Source organism: Equus quagga, chromosome 4 (assembly GCF_021613505.1).
Source record: "Equus quagga isolate Etosha38 chromosome 4, UCLA_HA_Equagga_1.0, whole genome shotgun sequence".
In the NCBI taxonomy this organism is placed as follows: domain Eukaryota; kingdom Metazoa; phylum Chordata; class Mammalia; order Perissodactyla; family Equidae; genus Equus; species Equus quagga.
The window spans coordinates 124,627,809-124,644,155 of NC_060270.1; the positions used below are offsets into that span (position 1 = coordinate 124,627,809).

Consider the following 16,347-nt stretch of genomic DNA (forward strand, 5'->3'; position numbering starts at 1 on the left):
ATAGCATGTAAGACTAGAGCGCTGAATGATAATTTTTATTCTGTTTTATCCACTGATAACAGCCATGTGATGGGAATATAGAAATGCTTGGTTTCAATGTTCATGCAATATTAAAAGAGAGAACTATTTTGTTTGTTTGTCTCTGGTTTCATCTCAAGTCAGATTAATTCAGCTGGTATACACACAAACTCACTCAAATAAAGTGTTTTAGCCCATTGGAATTTTAACTGTATTTACGTTACTAATGATTATCTTTGAGGATTCTGAAAATAACAACCATGGAAACCCTATTTAATGGATTTTTATGCCAATTACAGTCTGAAAAAATAGAAAGATAAGATTTACAGCAAATTACCCAAGTTATCATATTTTCCTAGATTTATGTATAACATAACATTTGTTAATGACATCTTAAGGAGAAATGAGAGTGTGCTTTACCAATTCCCATTGTACTAATTCTTTGAACTCTAACTTACATGAATTCACATTTTAAATATTTTATTATGAATATTAAAATGTAATATCCAACAAATTAAGTCATAATTATCTGATACATTTCAGTAATTGTAATGGGTTGTTTATCTCTCCCATTCTTTCTTCATCTTTTTGTCTCTTGTTGGAGAAGGGTAGGGTAAAATCTGAATGCTAACTTTTAATGTTTCTTATTTGTTGAAGTCAGCCTAGAAAATCCAAGCAGGTGGGAAAATGACTCTATGGGAAGAAGATTCTTGTTACCAAATAAGTATTCATAATTCCAAACAAATAAAACATGAAACGACAAAGTAAAAAATAAGAATGGAAAAAGCATTTACACAGCTGTTTAATACCCTGTGGAGAAAAGTTCCACCTAAATCCCCATGAAAAGCCACAAGTCACAGTAGCCCCATCAATAAAATAGTAATTAATATTAACAGCACACTTTCTAGAACCTTGAAAGACGTTTCAGGAATTGACGCTCCATGAATTTAAATGTAACACATTCAACCTCGCTGTAGAGGCTGAGAGTCTATAAAGCTAAGTGGACATTTGATCTCTTTCATCTAATTTGTTAATTTCCCACACTACATTACACCTATTCTTCAAAAAATAATAATCAAAGACAACGTTGTTGCTTAGGCTACAGAAAAAAAGCAACTAAACCAAAGGACAAATATTTTGAAAGTGAGGTATCTAGAAGCTATTTTACAAACTGTATCTTTACTTTTTAAATTTATTAACTTTGTTAACATGCCTCTATTATATAGGTAAATACACCAAACAAAATTATACATAGTTGGAAACAATAAAGCAACTTTACATCCAAAAGGACAGCTAGCATACATATCAAAGTAAACACACGCATAGTTTCTATTCTCTGAAATATTTGGCTTGCCTTTATTCTTAGGCATGGTAGTTTACAAACTATAGTTCTCATTGGTCTTCCCAAATAAAACAAAACTTCAGCTTCCAGGCCTTAATATATAAGATGTACCTCATATTTTGATTTTTTATTCCCTATGCTCACACTATCTTCCCTTTATCCCTTGGAAAGTGATATGAATATCTATAATGAAACACTTAATTTACATCATTCTGTCAATAATTTATGCTCAAATAACATATATTAAACAAAAATCAACCAGAAATGCCTTGAAATAATGCCATTCTCCTTGTTACTGTAAAATAATTAGGTTCTCAGCAGAGAGAGGACCACTTTTGAGAGACTTCTATTATATTCCTATCTTATCATAGCAACTAAACAGCAGTTTTTACAAATGAATAAAAATCTAAACAACTACTAGCATAATAAAATATATATATATAATTTCGCAATAGAGACATTAGCAGGTGTGACAGGATAAAATACCAACATGCTGATGTCATGATATTCTAATGTTTCCGGGCCCTTTCAAACCTACAGCCACATTATCTACCTGAAGGGATCTTTCCCTTGAACGAGTGATGTAAATACTAGTTTAAACAACACTAACGGTTGTGGTCTATGTCATCAGCACGTCTTCAATGTGCACATGAAGTGAGCTTCAGAGAGTTAAGTGACAGTCAGGACTGAAACAAACAAAGCTTTACCAAGTTTATTTTTTTTCATTAAATTGTTTTTCTTATTATAAAAATAGTATGTCTATCTTCATAGAAAATCAGTTAACTATGGTCGTGTGGTCTATTTCTAGACTGTTTATTGTTCCATTGATTTCTGTCCATCCTTATCCCCATATCATCCTGTCCAATTTTGGCAGCTGTAACCTAACTCCTAAAATCAGACAGTGTACTGTCCTTTAAAGCTGCTCTTTCGTTCAGAATTGTTTTACCCATTCCAGGTCCTTTATATTGGATATCAATTTTAGAGTTGATTAATTAATGAATATAAAACCAGAATGGAATTTGCTGGAATTTGATTGGTAGAGAGTAGAATTTCCAGATCTATTTCGGGAGAAGTTACATCTTAACAATAACGTCTTTCAATCTATTAATATATTTTATATGTGTGTTTTTTATGTGATTGGGTTTTCTCTCAATAAAGTTATGCTTGCTTTCCAAACTGTTTGTACTTTTTTCTTTTAATGCACTGGCTAGGACCTCCATTAGAGGGTCTAAAATAAGTGGTGTGTGAACATCGTTTATCTTGTTCCCAATCTTAGGAGAAATGCATTCATTCTTTCACCATTATGTATGATGTTGGCTGATGATGTTTCATAGGTGTCCTTTATCAATTTGAGGATATTCTTATTATGAATTGCTGTTTAATTTTGTTAGTTGCTTTTCTACATCTTTTGAGATGTTCATATGTTTTTTCTCCTTTAATTGATTAATATGGAGATTAAATTTTGAATATTTAACCAATCTTGCAAGCTTGCATAAACCACACTTGGTCATAATATATTGTCTGTTCATATTGTCCTAAATTTGATTTGCTATTATTTTGTTAAGATTTTTTGTGACTATATTCATGATAGAAATTGGGTCTGTAGTTTTCTTTCATGAATTGTCTTTATCTGGTATAATATGAAGGTAATGCTGACTTCATATCATAAATTGGGAAGTGTTTCTTCCTTTTCAATTTCTGAAAGAATTTGTATTGAATTTACATTATTTCTATCTTTTCTTTCTCCCCAAAGCCCCAGTACATAGTTGTATACCCTAGATGTAAGTCATTCCAGTTCTTCTATGTGGGATGCCACCACAGCATGGCTTGATGAGCGGTGTGCAGGTCCACGCCCAGGATCCGAACCAACCAGCAAACCCCAGGCCGCTGAAGTGGAGCACGCCAACTTAACCACTCGGCCATGGGGCTGGCCCCCCCGTCATTTCTATCTTAAATGTTTTATAGAATTCACCAATGAAGTCATCTAGGCCTGGAGTTTTCTTTGTTGGAAGTTTTTTATTTGCAAATCTAATTCACTTAATATAGAGAGAGCTATTCAGATTTTCTATTCTTTTTCTTGTGATAGTTTGAATAATGTTTATCTTTCAAGGAATTGTCTGTTTTATCCAAGTTGTTAAATGTATTGGCACCAATTTGTTTATAATATTCCATTATTATCTTTTTAATGTTCACACGAACTGTATCTATGCTTTCATCCTGATATTGGTCCTTTCTGTTCTCTCTCTGCTAGAACAGTATTACTTTTATTGATATCTTCTAAGAACTACCTTTTAGTTTCATTGATTTTCTCTACTGTTTGTCCATTTTCTATGTCACTGATTTCTGCTTATTTTTATCATTTTCTTCTTTTACTTATTATGGGTTTAATTTACTCTTCTTTTTCTAGTTCCTTGAGGATGACACTTAAAAATGTATCTTCAACTTTTTGTTTTTGTAGTAAAATATTTATAGCTAGAAATTTTTCTCTAAGCACTGCTTTAGTTGCATCCCTCAGATTTTGTAGCTTGTGTTTTTTTCATCATTTGGCTCACAATATTTTTCATATTCCAAATATTTGGGGTTTATAAGGTATTTTTCTATTATTGATTTTTAATTTAATTCCCTTTCTGTTACAGAAATACTATGTATGATTGTAATACTTTTAAATTTAATTAAGAAATTTGGTCCTACATATGGTCTGTCTTGGTGAATGTTTCACGTGCACTCAAAATAAAGGTATGTATCCTGCTGTTGTTGAGGAGAGTGTTATATAAATGTCAATTATGTGAAGTTGGAAGATAGTGTTGTTCAAGTCTTATATATCTAGACTGATTTTTTGCTTACTTGTTCTATTAAGTACTGAAAAGTGTGTATTGAAAAATCTAAACTGAACTGAGAAACGATTTCTCGTTTAACTTCTGTCAATTTTTTCTTTGAAAAATTTGAAGTTCTGTAATTGAGGCATACACATAGACACTGAGGATTGTTATTAATTGGCTCTCATCCTTGTATCTTCCCTTTCTTCTGCTGTTATCTCTTCTTCTGTAGTATACTTTTCTTGACCATTCTTATGATTAGTGTTTGCAGGGTATATCTTTTTCTATTGTTTCTCTTTTAGCTGTGTCTTTATGTTTAAGATGTCTTTCCCATAGGGGCTGGCCCAGTGGCACAGCAGTTAAGTTCACACGTTCTGCTTCGGTGGCCCGGGGTTCACTGGTTAGGATCCCGGGTGCGGACATGGCACCTCTTGGCATGCCATGCTGTGGTAGGCATCCTATGCATAAAGTAGAGGAAGATGGGCATGGATGTTAGCTCAGGGCCAGTCTTCCTCAGCAAAAAGAGGAGGATTGGCAGTGGATGTTAGCTCAGGGCTAATCTTCCTCAAAAAAAAACAACGATATCTTTCCCATAAACAGCATGTATTTCTTGATTTGCTTTGTATATTGACTAATATCTGCCTTTTAATTGGAGCAATTACACCATTAAATGTTAATGTAATTATTATTATGGTTGAGTATAAATCCCTAGCTATTTTTTTCCCACTGTTTATCTGTTTTTTGTGCCTGTTTCCCTCTTTCCCTATCTTCTTTAGAATTGAGTATTTTAATGACAATTGTATCTTCATTAGTGATATAGGCCTATTTGCTATATCTCCTTATTTTATTTTTAATGGTTTTTCTAAGGCCTTTAATACATATCTTTAACTTATGACAATTTGGCTTCCGGTAATTTCCACCACTTTCACCAACAATGTCAGAACTTTACAGCAGTAATTGCGAATTTCCCCCTCTTTCTTATGTGCTGTAGTTTTAAATCCTTTAATATTGCTTGCAGTGCAGGTACAACTGCACTGCAGTTTTATTGCTAGACATGCACTGCTAGCAATAAATTCTCTCAGATATTGTTGATCTGAAAAAGTGTTTACCTCCATTTTAAGGGTATTTTCATTGATCTAGATTACTAATTGGCAGTTAATCTTTTTCCTTCAGCTCTTTAAATAAGTTGTTTCATTTTCCTCTCTTGTGAATCTTCTCTTGATGAGAAATTTGTGATTCTCTTGATCTTTATTCTCTTATACCTAATGTATCATTTTTATAACTCCTTTTAAGATTTACTTTTTATCCCTGATTTTCAGCAATTTGATTATTCTATTTATTTGTGTGGTCTTCTCTTTGTTGGTGTTTATTCTTTTTTGGATTCATCAAGGCTCTTGGTTCTACAAGTTACAATTTTCAGCAATTATTTGTTCACGTATTTCTTCTGCTCCACCCCAAGGATACCTATAACACGTTCTGATAGAATTCTTGATATTGTCTTATGGGTTATTGGACTATATTCTTTTTTGCTTGTATATTTAGTTTTTTCCCACTGTGCTTAATTGTCAACCGTTTCTATTGCTCTGTCTTTAAGTTTATTGACCTTTTCTTCTATAACGTCTAATGTGCTCTCAAGTGCATCTGGTGAATTTCCTATTTTATATATTGTATTTTTATATATTGTACTTTTCAGGTTTAGAAGTTTGATTTAGTCCTCTTTTATATATTCCATTTTTCTCCTTATTATGTTCATGTTTTCTTTAAATCTTTTAGCATATGTATAATAACTATTTTAAAGTCCTTGTCTGCTAATTCCATTGCCTCTGTCACTTCTTTGTTTCAACTGAGTAATTTTTCTTCTAATCATGGATCACAGTTTGCTTCTTCTTTGAATGTTTAGTATTTTGGGGGTTGGGTACGGATATTTTTTAATATCATGCGGTTGGCTGCTGGATTTTATTGTCTTCCTTTAAAACATGTTGAAGTGCCTTTTGGTAAGTAATTAAGTCACCTGTGGATCAGCCAGATCTTTTAAGGTTTGTTTTAAGCTTCATTATGGTAAGTCTAAACTGGCCCTTATACTAGGTCTAATTTAGTCTTAGTACTAAATTAAATGCTAAATTTCTCTCAGTCAGGTGGGAGCTCTGGGAATTTTTCCACTTACAAATCCCTATAATTATTTTCTCAAACACAAAATTTCACCAATTGCATTCAGCTTTATTATTCAGAGACAAACTCAAAGGGACCCTTATCCAGATTTTTGTACTTTTTCTTGACATATGTACATTCTCTCCCACATATTTTCCCCCCAAACTCAGTCACCTCAGTCTCCTAATCTCCAATTCCATAACCTCCACCAGGGAGACCCCCACGGCTGTACTTGGGCTCCTCTCCTTTTACTGTGGTCCAGAAGTGCCTTCAAGTGGAAAGCTGGGAGGATTGGAGGATCCCCTCACGTGTTGCCCTTCTCTCAGAGATCACAGTCCTGCACTGACTTTTGATCAATGTCTGCAAACAGTTGCTTCATATATTTTGCCCAATTTTCTAGTTATTTATATTAGGAGAGGAAGTTTAGTTCCAGTTACTTCATCATTGCTGAAGATGGAATTTTCTCCTTGGGTGATATTTTAAAAGCCTGGAAATATGTTTTCTATATGCTAGCTTTATCCTTAACAGTAGTTTGCCACATAAAACACTCAGATATTCAAACAATAATATCAAGTGGTTTTTGAAGAGATAATGGATAGATGGGGCAAGAGACATATTTATATGCTAGGCGGTAATGATGCTTGAGAAAACATTATAAGCAGGGCAGTCACTGAAGAACAAAATGATTATATTTGATTAATTTCTTTTTCTTTTTTTTTTTTTTTTTGGGAGGAAGATTAGCCCTGAGCTAACATCCTCTGGCAATCCACCTCTTTTTGCTGAGGAAGATTGGCTCTGAGCTAACGTCCATGCCTATCTTCCTTTAATTTATACGTGGGATGCCTGCCACAGCATGGCTTGATAAGCGGCACATAGGTCTGTGCACGAGATTGGAACCAGCAAACCCCAGGCTGCCAAAGAGGAGAATGCTAACTTAACCACTACACCACCAGGCCAGTCCCAGTATATTTGATTAATATCTAAAGAAAAGGGTAACTTTTGACACCCTTGATTCATGAATTTATAAAAAAGAAACAAGTATGTATTTCAAGGAAGAGGCTAGTTGATGGAAATAAGTAGCTGCCAAACGAAAAAGCGGGGATTACAAAGAATGAGGCATCCAAGCCTCTAGCCACGGTGCTGAACCTGAGTGATATTCAAATCAACACAAAAGATGATTTGGCCCAGTATGGAAGAGAATGGGTATAGAAATCTGTGATGAGTGGCAAATGACCGGACAATCACAAAAACTAAAGGCACCACAAGGGACCACTGACCTGCCTAATCTGTGTCAGTAACATTTCCAGCACATCTATGGAGAGGAAAGAAGGAAATAAGTGCGCTGAAGTCAAAGAAATATATTCACATCAATTCCTTTCTGTCAGCTCTGGAGCATACAACAAAGCAACTCAGAGTCACAGAGGAGAGAAGTGCTCTCTTTTCACCACATTGAGGTTTTCCCACAGGCCAAGAGCATCGTGATGCCAAGGCTGTTTTGTAAAAGCTGTTTGGAAAGCATTACCAGAGGGAGAATGCAGAGCCGCCTGCTTTGCAAAAAACAAGACACCTAGTGTTACTAAAAGGATACCACTGCTATAGCTGTACAATTCAATTCAACGAGCTCTAAGAACATGCGAGGGGGGAATTTGGAGCTAGAAACTTGGGATATAAAGAGAACACAGATTCTTCTATCCTTCAAGTAGCTCACAATTCAGAAGAATAAAACTGAGATAAAAACATTCAAAATTTGAACCAGTAATTCTTTGGAATTGATCTCAGTGGGAAGCGGTAAAACTAGGCAAAACACCGTAATTTGTAAAATTTGCAAAAAAAAATGTTGTTTTAATAGGATTAAAGCAGAATAAAATTGTCCAATAAGGGTTATTAACAATATAACGTGATGTGCTTTTAAACCTTATAACTTAATAAAAATATGAAAAGTTGGGTTCAGTAAAGTCTTCGTGGGTCAGCAAGGATGATATTTTCTTTTCTACAGTCTTCCAAGTTTCCAAAGAGAACGACTTAACTTTCATATATATACTTCTACTTCCTGATGCAGCTTAGAATTTTCTAATTAGTAGCTACTGAGAGCCTCAAAGTGGATTCTCAGGTTCATTATCTTGGAAGGAGACAGCTATGAGATCATTGTATTGATAAAAGAAAGTCTAAGTCAATGTGACAAACAATTTCTTAGCCACTTAGAGAGGCTGAATTACACTCATATCATTGCAGATATAAAACCCTTCCTGTAAACTTAAGGGTTTGTCTTCCCTCTTTATTGTGGAGAAGAGTATAGGACAATAGGCTTAAGGTATGTTAAATGACTGATATGACAAAAATGAAAAGCAATAGTTGAAAAGGAAAGCTGAAAAAGTAAAAAAGAAAATTCCTTGGAATGTCAAAGTAGTTTTAATTTTTTTTTCTAGAATTATCAAATCTATGGTTATATCTAATAAGTCTAAAGGCTCCTGGCTGATAACTGCCTCCAGACACCTACCTCTTATACACTTTTCTTTGCACTCTTCCAGGCTTTCAAATCGATTCTGATTGCCTTCACATCCCCCGTATACAAATTCTTCACACTGCTGAGTATGAATATTGAAAAAAAATCTCTTGATCATTGCCCTGCATGGGCCATCATCCGCTTTCAACGCACAAAACGAATGCAGAGGTTTCAGTGGTGGTAACTCAGCATCTACAAGGTAAAAACAAAAGATGTAACATAAAATCCTTCATCAACCCTGTAGGAATATTCTTTATTTCCTTTTTAATACATCTTAATTTTAAGGAAAAGTACAAAAAACAGGCCGATATAAGAAACTATGAAAAGTTATTCAAAATTATCAAAAAGGTAGATAAAATTTATAAACTCATCAAATGAGACAGGTCTTATTAAACTTTATTAATCAACTGTTATTACTAACTAATGATTAATTATGATTAACTATTATTAATCAACTATTAAAGGAAAATGTAGAATAATTTCTCTAGACTTTTTTTATAAATATGGCTTACACCTGTACCAGTTGACCCATATGGAATTGAGCAGTAGTTGTAAGATAGCTGATGTGTTGGCATCACCAGTAAGTAGAGACCTCTGTTTTAATTCAGCAGTTATTAAGGGCAGACGTTAATGGACAATCTTTTTGAGTTCCTCTCCCTAATTCACTGTTGTGTCATTTTTACACAAAAAACAACTCTTTAAAAGCAACAGTATCAGGGTTCCTACAAGACACCAATCCACATGAAAACAAACCAAAATAAGCAACAGTATATTTATACTCGTGTATATATATATATATATATATACATATATATATCATACTATATTAAAATATTCCCTAATTATGAAAATGTAGGTGTTTGATATTACGAATATATATATATATGCTTTTACTTACCACGATTGGTTTTTAACAACAGTGAGAAAACTTAAACAATGCTTTCTATGTTTTAAAATAGAATGAGGCAATTCTGTTGACCTTGAGTTATAATTTCTCCCTAAATATTTAGTCACTTATTTGCATCACAGAAGAGTTTCCTATCTTGGGAAGGGGCTTGTACATACAGGAAACTCAACTAAGATGTTTAAAATTGATTTTTATCATGTCTAATAATATTAATAGAGGGAGGCCTGACTTTAATTAAGTTGCATTTGTCTACAGAATCGGCCAGTAAGATAGACACTGAAAATTCTGGATGGTACAACCAACATAATAACGACCAAAGGATGCCGTATAATAGTCCTCGGGGATTGCCCAAGTGCTGAGTCTCTGTTCTTTGTCTTTCACTATTCACCATGATTCCTTGTGGAGGATACAAAACCGGAAAATGATCTAAACCGAAGCAGCCCTTTAGAGGGCAGCAGTATCCTATTGAATGAAAACCAAGTTTAAGTATCTTTGAAAAAAGTGCTTTAATGCACTATAAAATAATTTACTTTGAAAAAGGAAACATGAATGGATGTCACCTTAATACTTTCACATAAAATATTTTAAAAACATGAAGTAAAGGATAGGTTTGTGGGTGTGTGACATCTAGAACGAAATCAATTTTAATTTTCCTATAATTTCAAAACTGAATTTTTTGAAAGAGAAAAACATATATCATAAAAGTTGAATTAGATAATTTTATTGTCTCTTTCACCCTTAATATTTTATCCTAATGATCTACACTGAATTAATGTCAAGTATTAGCCATATTTCAAATAATGTTAAGAGTTTCTGTAAAAAAAGTAATTGGAATGTTATTTTTTATTTTCTGAGTTATAAAAAGATAAGTAGGCCTTGCATTCAAATATAGCTGGTATTATTATGCTGCTTGATTCATTTGACACTATTTATGAATAAGTGAATTTTATATCAACCACTAATGCAACTTTTAATTTAAAAACTCCGAGGTTAATTTATAAAATACCATATTTCATATTACCATTTTGATTTCTCTGATAACAGAATTGACTATTTTTTTCAACTGAAATAAATTAAGCAGATGGAATGACAGAACAGAAATTTTCAGACCCCAAACTTGATAAGGTCGAGTAACGAGTAACAGAGATTTGTTATGATACACATACCTTTGTCAACAAAAGACAGGGGAACTTTTAGAACCAAACACAGTTTTCATGAACTGGCTAGTTAGCAAGCTGTAATACTGGTCAAATCTTTAACATTGAATTTTTTGCACCTATGCATTTGTGTGTTTTCAGCTTCCTGTGGGTTATGTTCAATTGGCAAAATATCATTTAGGTGCTTACCAATATGATGTTTTTTATAATTTTTACACCAATTATATAGTGTCCCTAAAGCAGTCAATCTCTATAAAATATACATAAATAACTTTATCAAAGTAAGTTAATAACTATTGATTATTATATAAATATTTAAATCTCATTTCTCTTTCTTCCTAATTATTTACCTAACATTTTATGCTGATGAACTTACTTGAAATTAATTAGCTGTAAAAGATCCCTGAAGGCATATCAAAAGTTTTTAGCACTTAGAAAAATGGATACTTCAGATTTAGAATTTTCCTTAAATGTTTGTAGACTTCCTTGACATTCCTTATTTTTCTTAAATTATATACACAAGTACTTTTTCTATAGAAATTCGTAATATATAAAATAGCATTTGAGTGTTGATGAAAGCATTTTTCACAGATAAATCTCTCTGTATAAACAAAAAATGACTTATGAAACAATGTTTCCCTCTTCATCATTGAAGTTATGTCAGTTTGAATTAAAAAATAATTGAAAGCATTTTCCAGTAGTACGTTTATGAATGTAAATGCTTTTTACATTCTCTTTTGTTGCTCAAAGGTTGAGAATTCTATAAGTGGCAGCCTGAGTTTTAAAAAGTTGTGAGAAGCTAGAAAACTTTGCATCAGAGACCCTGCGTGGTGCCTCTGACTGACAGCAGGCCCACGATGGCAGTATCGAATTAGCGCTGTGTATTTGCTCCACATGCATTTTTATAGGATGGACAAAATCTGACCTATCAGTTCTATAAATATCTGATCTTAGAATTAGACCTCAGAAGTCACATAAATAATTTTGAGAAATGAGCTAGGAATAAAAGTATTCTGACATTTTGAATCTTACGGCTACATACCATTATCTCAGAAATTCCTATAGCACTTCTCATATCACCTGATGGTCCTGATTCCCACGTTAACGTTACTTTAGAACTTTGCAGACACCCGACGACTGAAGAAGGGCTTCAGACAGGCACCTTTAACACAGATCTCCCCCTGGAGAGCACAGGGAGCTTCACCTGGGTTGCCATATATGTGCAGGAAAACTATTTCTTATAAATCAGTAATGTATATCAGTTCTTTCTCATTGATGATTCCTCTGCTTTTGACTCTTAATATAGTTGATATTCCTTATCATCATGCCAAATCTTTTCTTTCACATTTTGCCTGTTAAGGATATGCAACCCGAAGTTCAACCTGCTATTTAGTAGTTGTGCCACGAGGTGGCGGCAGTGCACCACAAACACGAAAGATAATGCCCAGTAATTGCAGCACTCCTCCCAGTACTAACCACAGCTAATGTCGTTTACTGAGTGATTACTATGATCCAGACATTTTGTAATTATATTATTTAATGATCACAACAACCTTCTGACTTAGGTATTATCTCCAATTTGTAAATTATATAGAAAGCACTGCAGGGGCTGTAGTGGTTAAGCTTGTGCGCTCCACTTTGGCGGCCTGGGGTTCACGGGTTTGGATCCCAGGCGCAGACCTATGCATTGCTCATCAAGCACATACAAAATAGAGGAAGATTACCACAGATGTTAACTCAGTAACAATGCTAGTTCAGTGACAATCTTCCTCAAGCAAAAAGAGGAAGATTAGCAACAGATGTTAGCTCAGGGCCAATCTTCCTCACCAAAAAAAAAAGCACTGCAGAAATTTAATTGCTCAGTTCACACCATAAGTGATGGCTTTGGAATTGACTCCCACATAGTTTTACATCAGATATGTCACACCTTCTTAGTAACTGAGTAATAATGTCACAGATCTCTATAATTGAGAATCCTAAATTGGCATTTAAGTGAAGCACATAGACTTAGTTATATAATTTCCAGTCAATTAATAAACTTTTTTCTAAAATTCAGTTTATAAAAACTAAAAAAGCTTTCAATGATGAAAGTAGGTGATGATTTTATACCAATTTCCTAAGGAAAATGCTAAGAATTAACTTTTATTAACTGTATCTTATTAGCAATTATTTTTCTTTACTATTCGAATTTTAATGTATTTCTTACCTGAATCTTGTGTTAGAATATCCTTTTGTGCAGTGAGCTTGGGACCTACACCTGGGCGCAGCATCCCTGAGGTAGAGGAGTGATCAGGCCTGCCCTCTTGGACACAGCATCAGCCCACTCCACTCAAAAGGATGGAAATCGCCCTTGTTTTCATTTCTTAATTTTTGAGAGTTAACGATCGTGGGTCGAGCCTGTGGCAGGCACTGTGCTGCCATGGCGGATATGAGAGTAAATATATGGCAGCAGTACCCTCTTTTTCATGGGGCATCCAGACACTAAAGATTACATGTATAAATATTCACGGAGCTCAGGAAGCTGCACGAGCCTATAATCAGACTCTTAAGCTTGTCTGAGGGGGTCAGGGATAACTTTCCTGAGACAAAACTGAGATGTGAAGACAGTGTTGACAGTGACATGGGTCTGCCCAAGGCTGTGAAATTGGAAAACACACGGAGGGCAATGTAACATGAATTCAACCTGATGCAGTGAGATAAACAGAATTATGGTTTATGTTTAAGCATTTTTTTTTTCTTTTTTTGAGGAAGATTAGCCCTGAGCTAACATCTGCTGCCAATACTCCTCTTTTTGCTGAGGAAGACTGGCCCTGAGCTAACATCCATGCCCATCTTCCTCTACTTTATACGTGGGACGCCTACCACAGCATGGCTTGCCAAGCAGTGCCATGTCCGCACCTGGGATCCGAACCTGCGAACCCTGGGCTGCTGAAGAGGAACATGCAAACTTGACTGCTGTGCCACCTGGCTGGCCCTATGTTTAAGCACTTTTGTAATTGATTTCTTGTATTTTATATCTCACCGTCCGACAATTACAGTCTCACTCCTCCGTCCCCTTGTCCGGGATGTTGGATGGAAGGCTCCTCATAGTGCTTGGAGCCTGTCGTGTCCTCGACTGTTAGCATCCTAATTCTCCCGGAATTTGTTGGGGAACCTAGAGCTTTAAGGCAACTTGCTATCTAAGAGTCGACCTGCTGCTTGGCTCTCTCACTAGAAGGTTTGACTTCTCTGGAAGGGAAGAACTCAGACATGTACTCTTCGCCTTCTCTGTGCCAGAAAATGTGCCACATGTTTTCATGCCGTTTGTATAACAACCATCCAAATGTGGTTCTTTACGTCACTTGCTTATAGATTAGGACACTGCGAGTCAGAAAGTTTACATTAACCCATCTAATTTTGCAAAGCTACCCTCTGGCAAACCGCACACGCAAACCTAAGTCTGTCTGATTCTAAATCTTATGAAAAATACTTGCCTTTCTCTAAATGCTCCCTGCTATCTTCTCTCTCCCAGTCCAGAGGAATTTAAAAAAAAAGTTTATCACCACTGTGGTTTATCATCCTTTTTGTCTTACCAAAAAAAGAATAAAAAGTTTATTCTACTTTATCCTACCTGCTGGTTGGACTGATGAAAGAAAGTTTACTATTGTGAGAGAAGCCATAAAATCTTGCATGTTTTTCTATAAAAGGATAGTACGCTATTTCACTGAAATAGTGTACTTCTATAAAATGGTGGTACGACCTTGGCATAATGTGATAAACAGTATCTCCAAAATTGAATTGATTCAGATGCAGGATCATGCTATTCCAAGATTCATTAAAAACAAAACAAAACAAAAACTGAGTAAGACTGTGCAATCAATCAGTCAGCTAAGTGGTCTTCAAGTCTAGCTTTAAGATCAAAATGTTTTCTTATCCAGCTGGGTTTGGTCTGGATTTATGCGATTTTAGACTCTGGCCTAAATATTGATGGGTGAATCTGATTTCTTGGTTGACTGCGGCTGCAGTAACAATTTCGGGAACCTCCTTGTTAACTGGCTTGCATTTTCTCAGCCTACCTGAGGGAGACTGGACTAGGTGAATATCGGAACATGCAGAGCCTTTCTCCTCCCACTTCCCGAGATGGGGTTGCCTGCTTTTTCCCTGTTGGAACCTATTTTATCCTCCACATCCCCTCTTGACTGAACCTCCAGAATTTTAGAACTTTAGACATCCTTTTTGAGAAATGAGCCAAATGAAGGATTAGAGTTCATCCCATAATGCCCAAATTCCTATTTTCATAAGGCACATTACAGTTTTGACTTCATTAAATAACATTCCATCTTTAGGAATTTTTTCTAACAATATATATTTTTCTCAGTGGCATATAACCGTAAGCCTTTATTTTTCACTCATGGGTTGGATGTGAATGGCCCTGTTGATCTCAGCTGCCTTGCTTCCCCTCCCGTGGTCAGCTGGAGGTGGTCTCAGCTGGGTCCGCCTGGGCAGCTGGGCTTCAAGCTGTGGGTCCAGCTGGGGCAGATCTTCAGCTCTGCTCCAAGTGTCTCATTCTTGGGTGAAGGATGAAGTAATGCCACACGTACCACTTGGCCACCTCCCCATGCCAAGCTCTCAGGTCACCAAGCGTGGCTGAGTCCCCTTCCTCTTCTCACCAACAGCAGCTCCTTAGGGCTGCCTCCATCACTTCACTTACACGTTACACTGAAACCAGCTGTCTACACTTCAGTCTCCCCTGTGAAACTGAGATTCTTGAGAACCTGGTCTCAGTCACCACTGCTTGCCTAGCACCTACCACAGTCTCAGGCACTTCAAATTTATCTGTTCAATCTTTATCAAAGGGAAGTACACTGAACAAAATCACTTTAAAGAGCTGTTCAAGATACGTAATAAGGATGTATTTATGGAAGTCTTTTGTACATAACGCACATAAATACAAATAGAAGTTGTCATTTTGTTCATATTCTCTCACTATTACCAATGACTTGAGAGTTCTATCAGTGATTTACTAACTTGCTACAAAATATTACTTTTAAGAAAGACAGAAATCTATAATAACAATCACTGTACAGTCTTCTCCTTGCTCTATTGTTTGATTGTTATATTTTATTTTTAGACACAGAGCTTTATGGGATTAGAACTAAATTCTATTACAGATCTCTTGGTGTCCTGCTTGACTAGATTCTCACACTGGACTCATCTGGCAAGTTCTGATTTGGGGAATAAGGGCCGGAAGGAGAGAATGGCTCGACTTCAGATGTCTGTAGCTTCTGTTTCCTTCTCACGCTTCTCCCAGCTAACGGGGGCATCAAAGTCCGCAGCGAGTTGTTCTTACAGCATTTGGTTCCTTGCAATTTTCCAGAGATCCTTCAGTGTTTAATATTATAGCCTGAAAAAAGAGAAGTCTTCCCTGCTAAAATGACTTTTTTTGGACTAAGTTTGTTTGTTTTCTGATACATTGC

At 35.4% G+C, this 16,347-nt stretch overlaps 1 protein-coding gene across 6 annotated transcripts in view; it reads right to left on the minus strand.

Moving 5' to 3' along the window:
* Positions 1-16,347, minus strand: part of LOC124238484 (tissue factor pathway inhibitor-like) — a 78,294-nt gene that overhangs the window by 30,193 nt on the left and 31,754 nt on the right. For all 6 annotated transcript variants that reach the window (XR_006888316.1, XR_006888317.1, XR_006888318.1 and 3 more), the window contains one exon: positions 8,822-9,019. Coding sequence is in view for 3 of the 6 variants with exons in the window: in XM_046659474.1 (XP_046515430.1) it covers positions 8,822-9,019 (198 nt within the window). In the remaining 3 variants the exon portion in view is untranslated. The remainder of the gene's footprint in view (positions 1-8,821; positions 9,020-16,347) is intronic.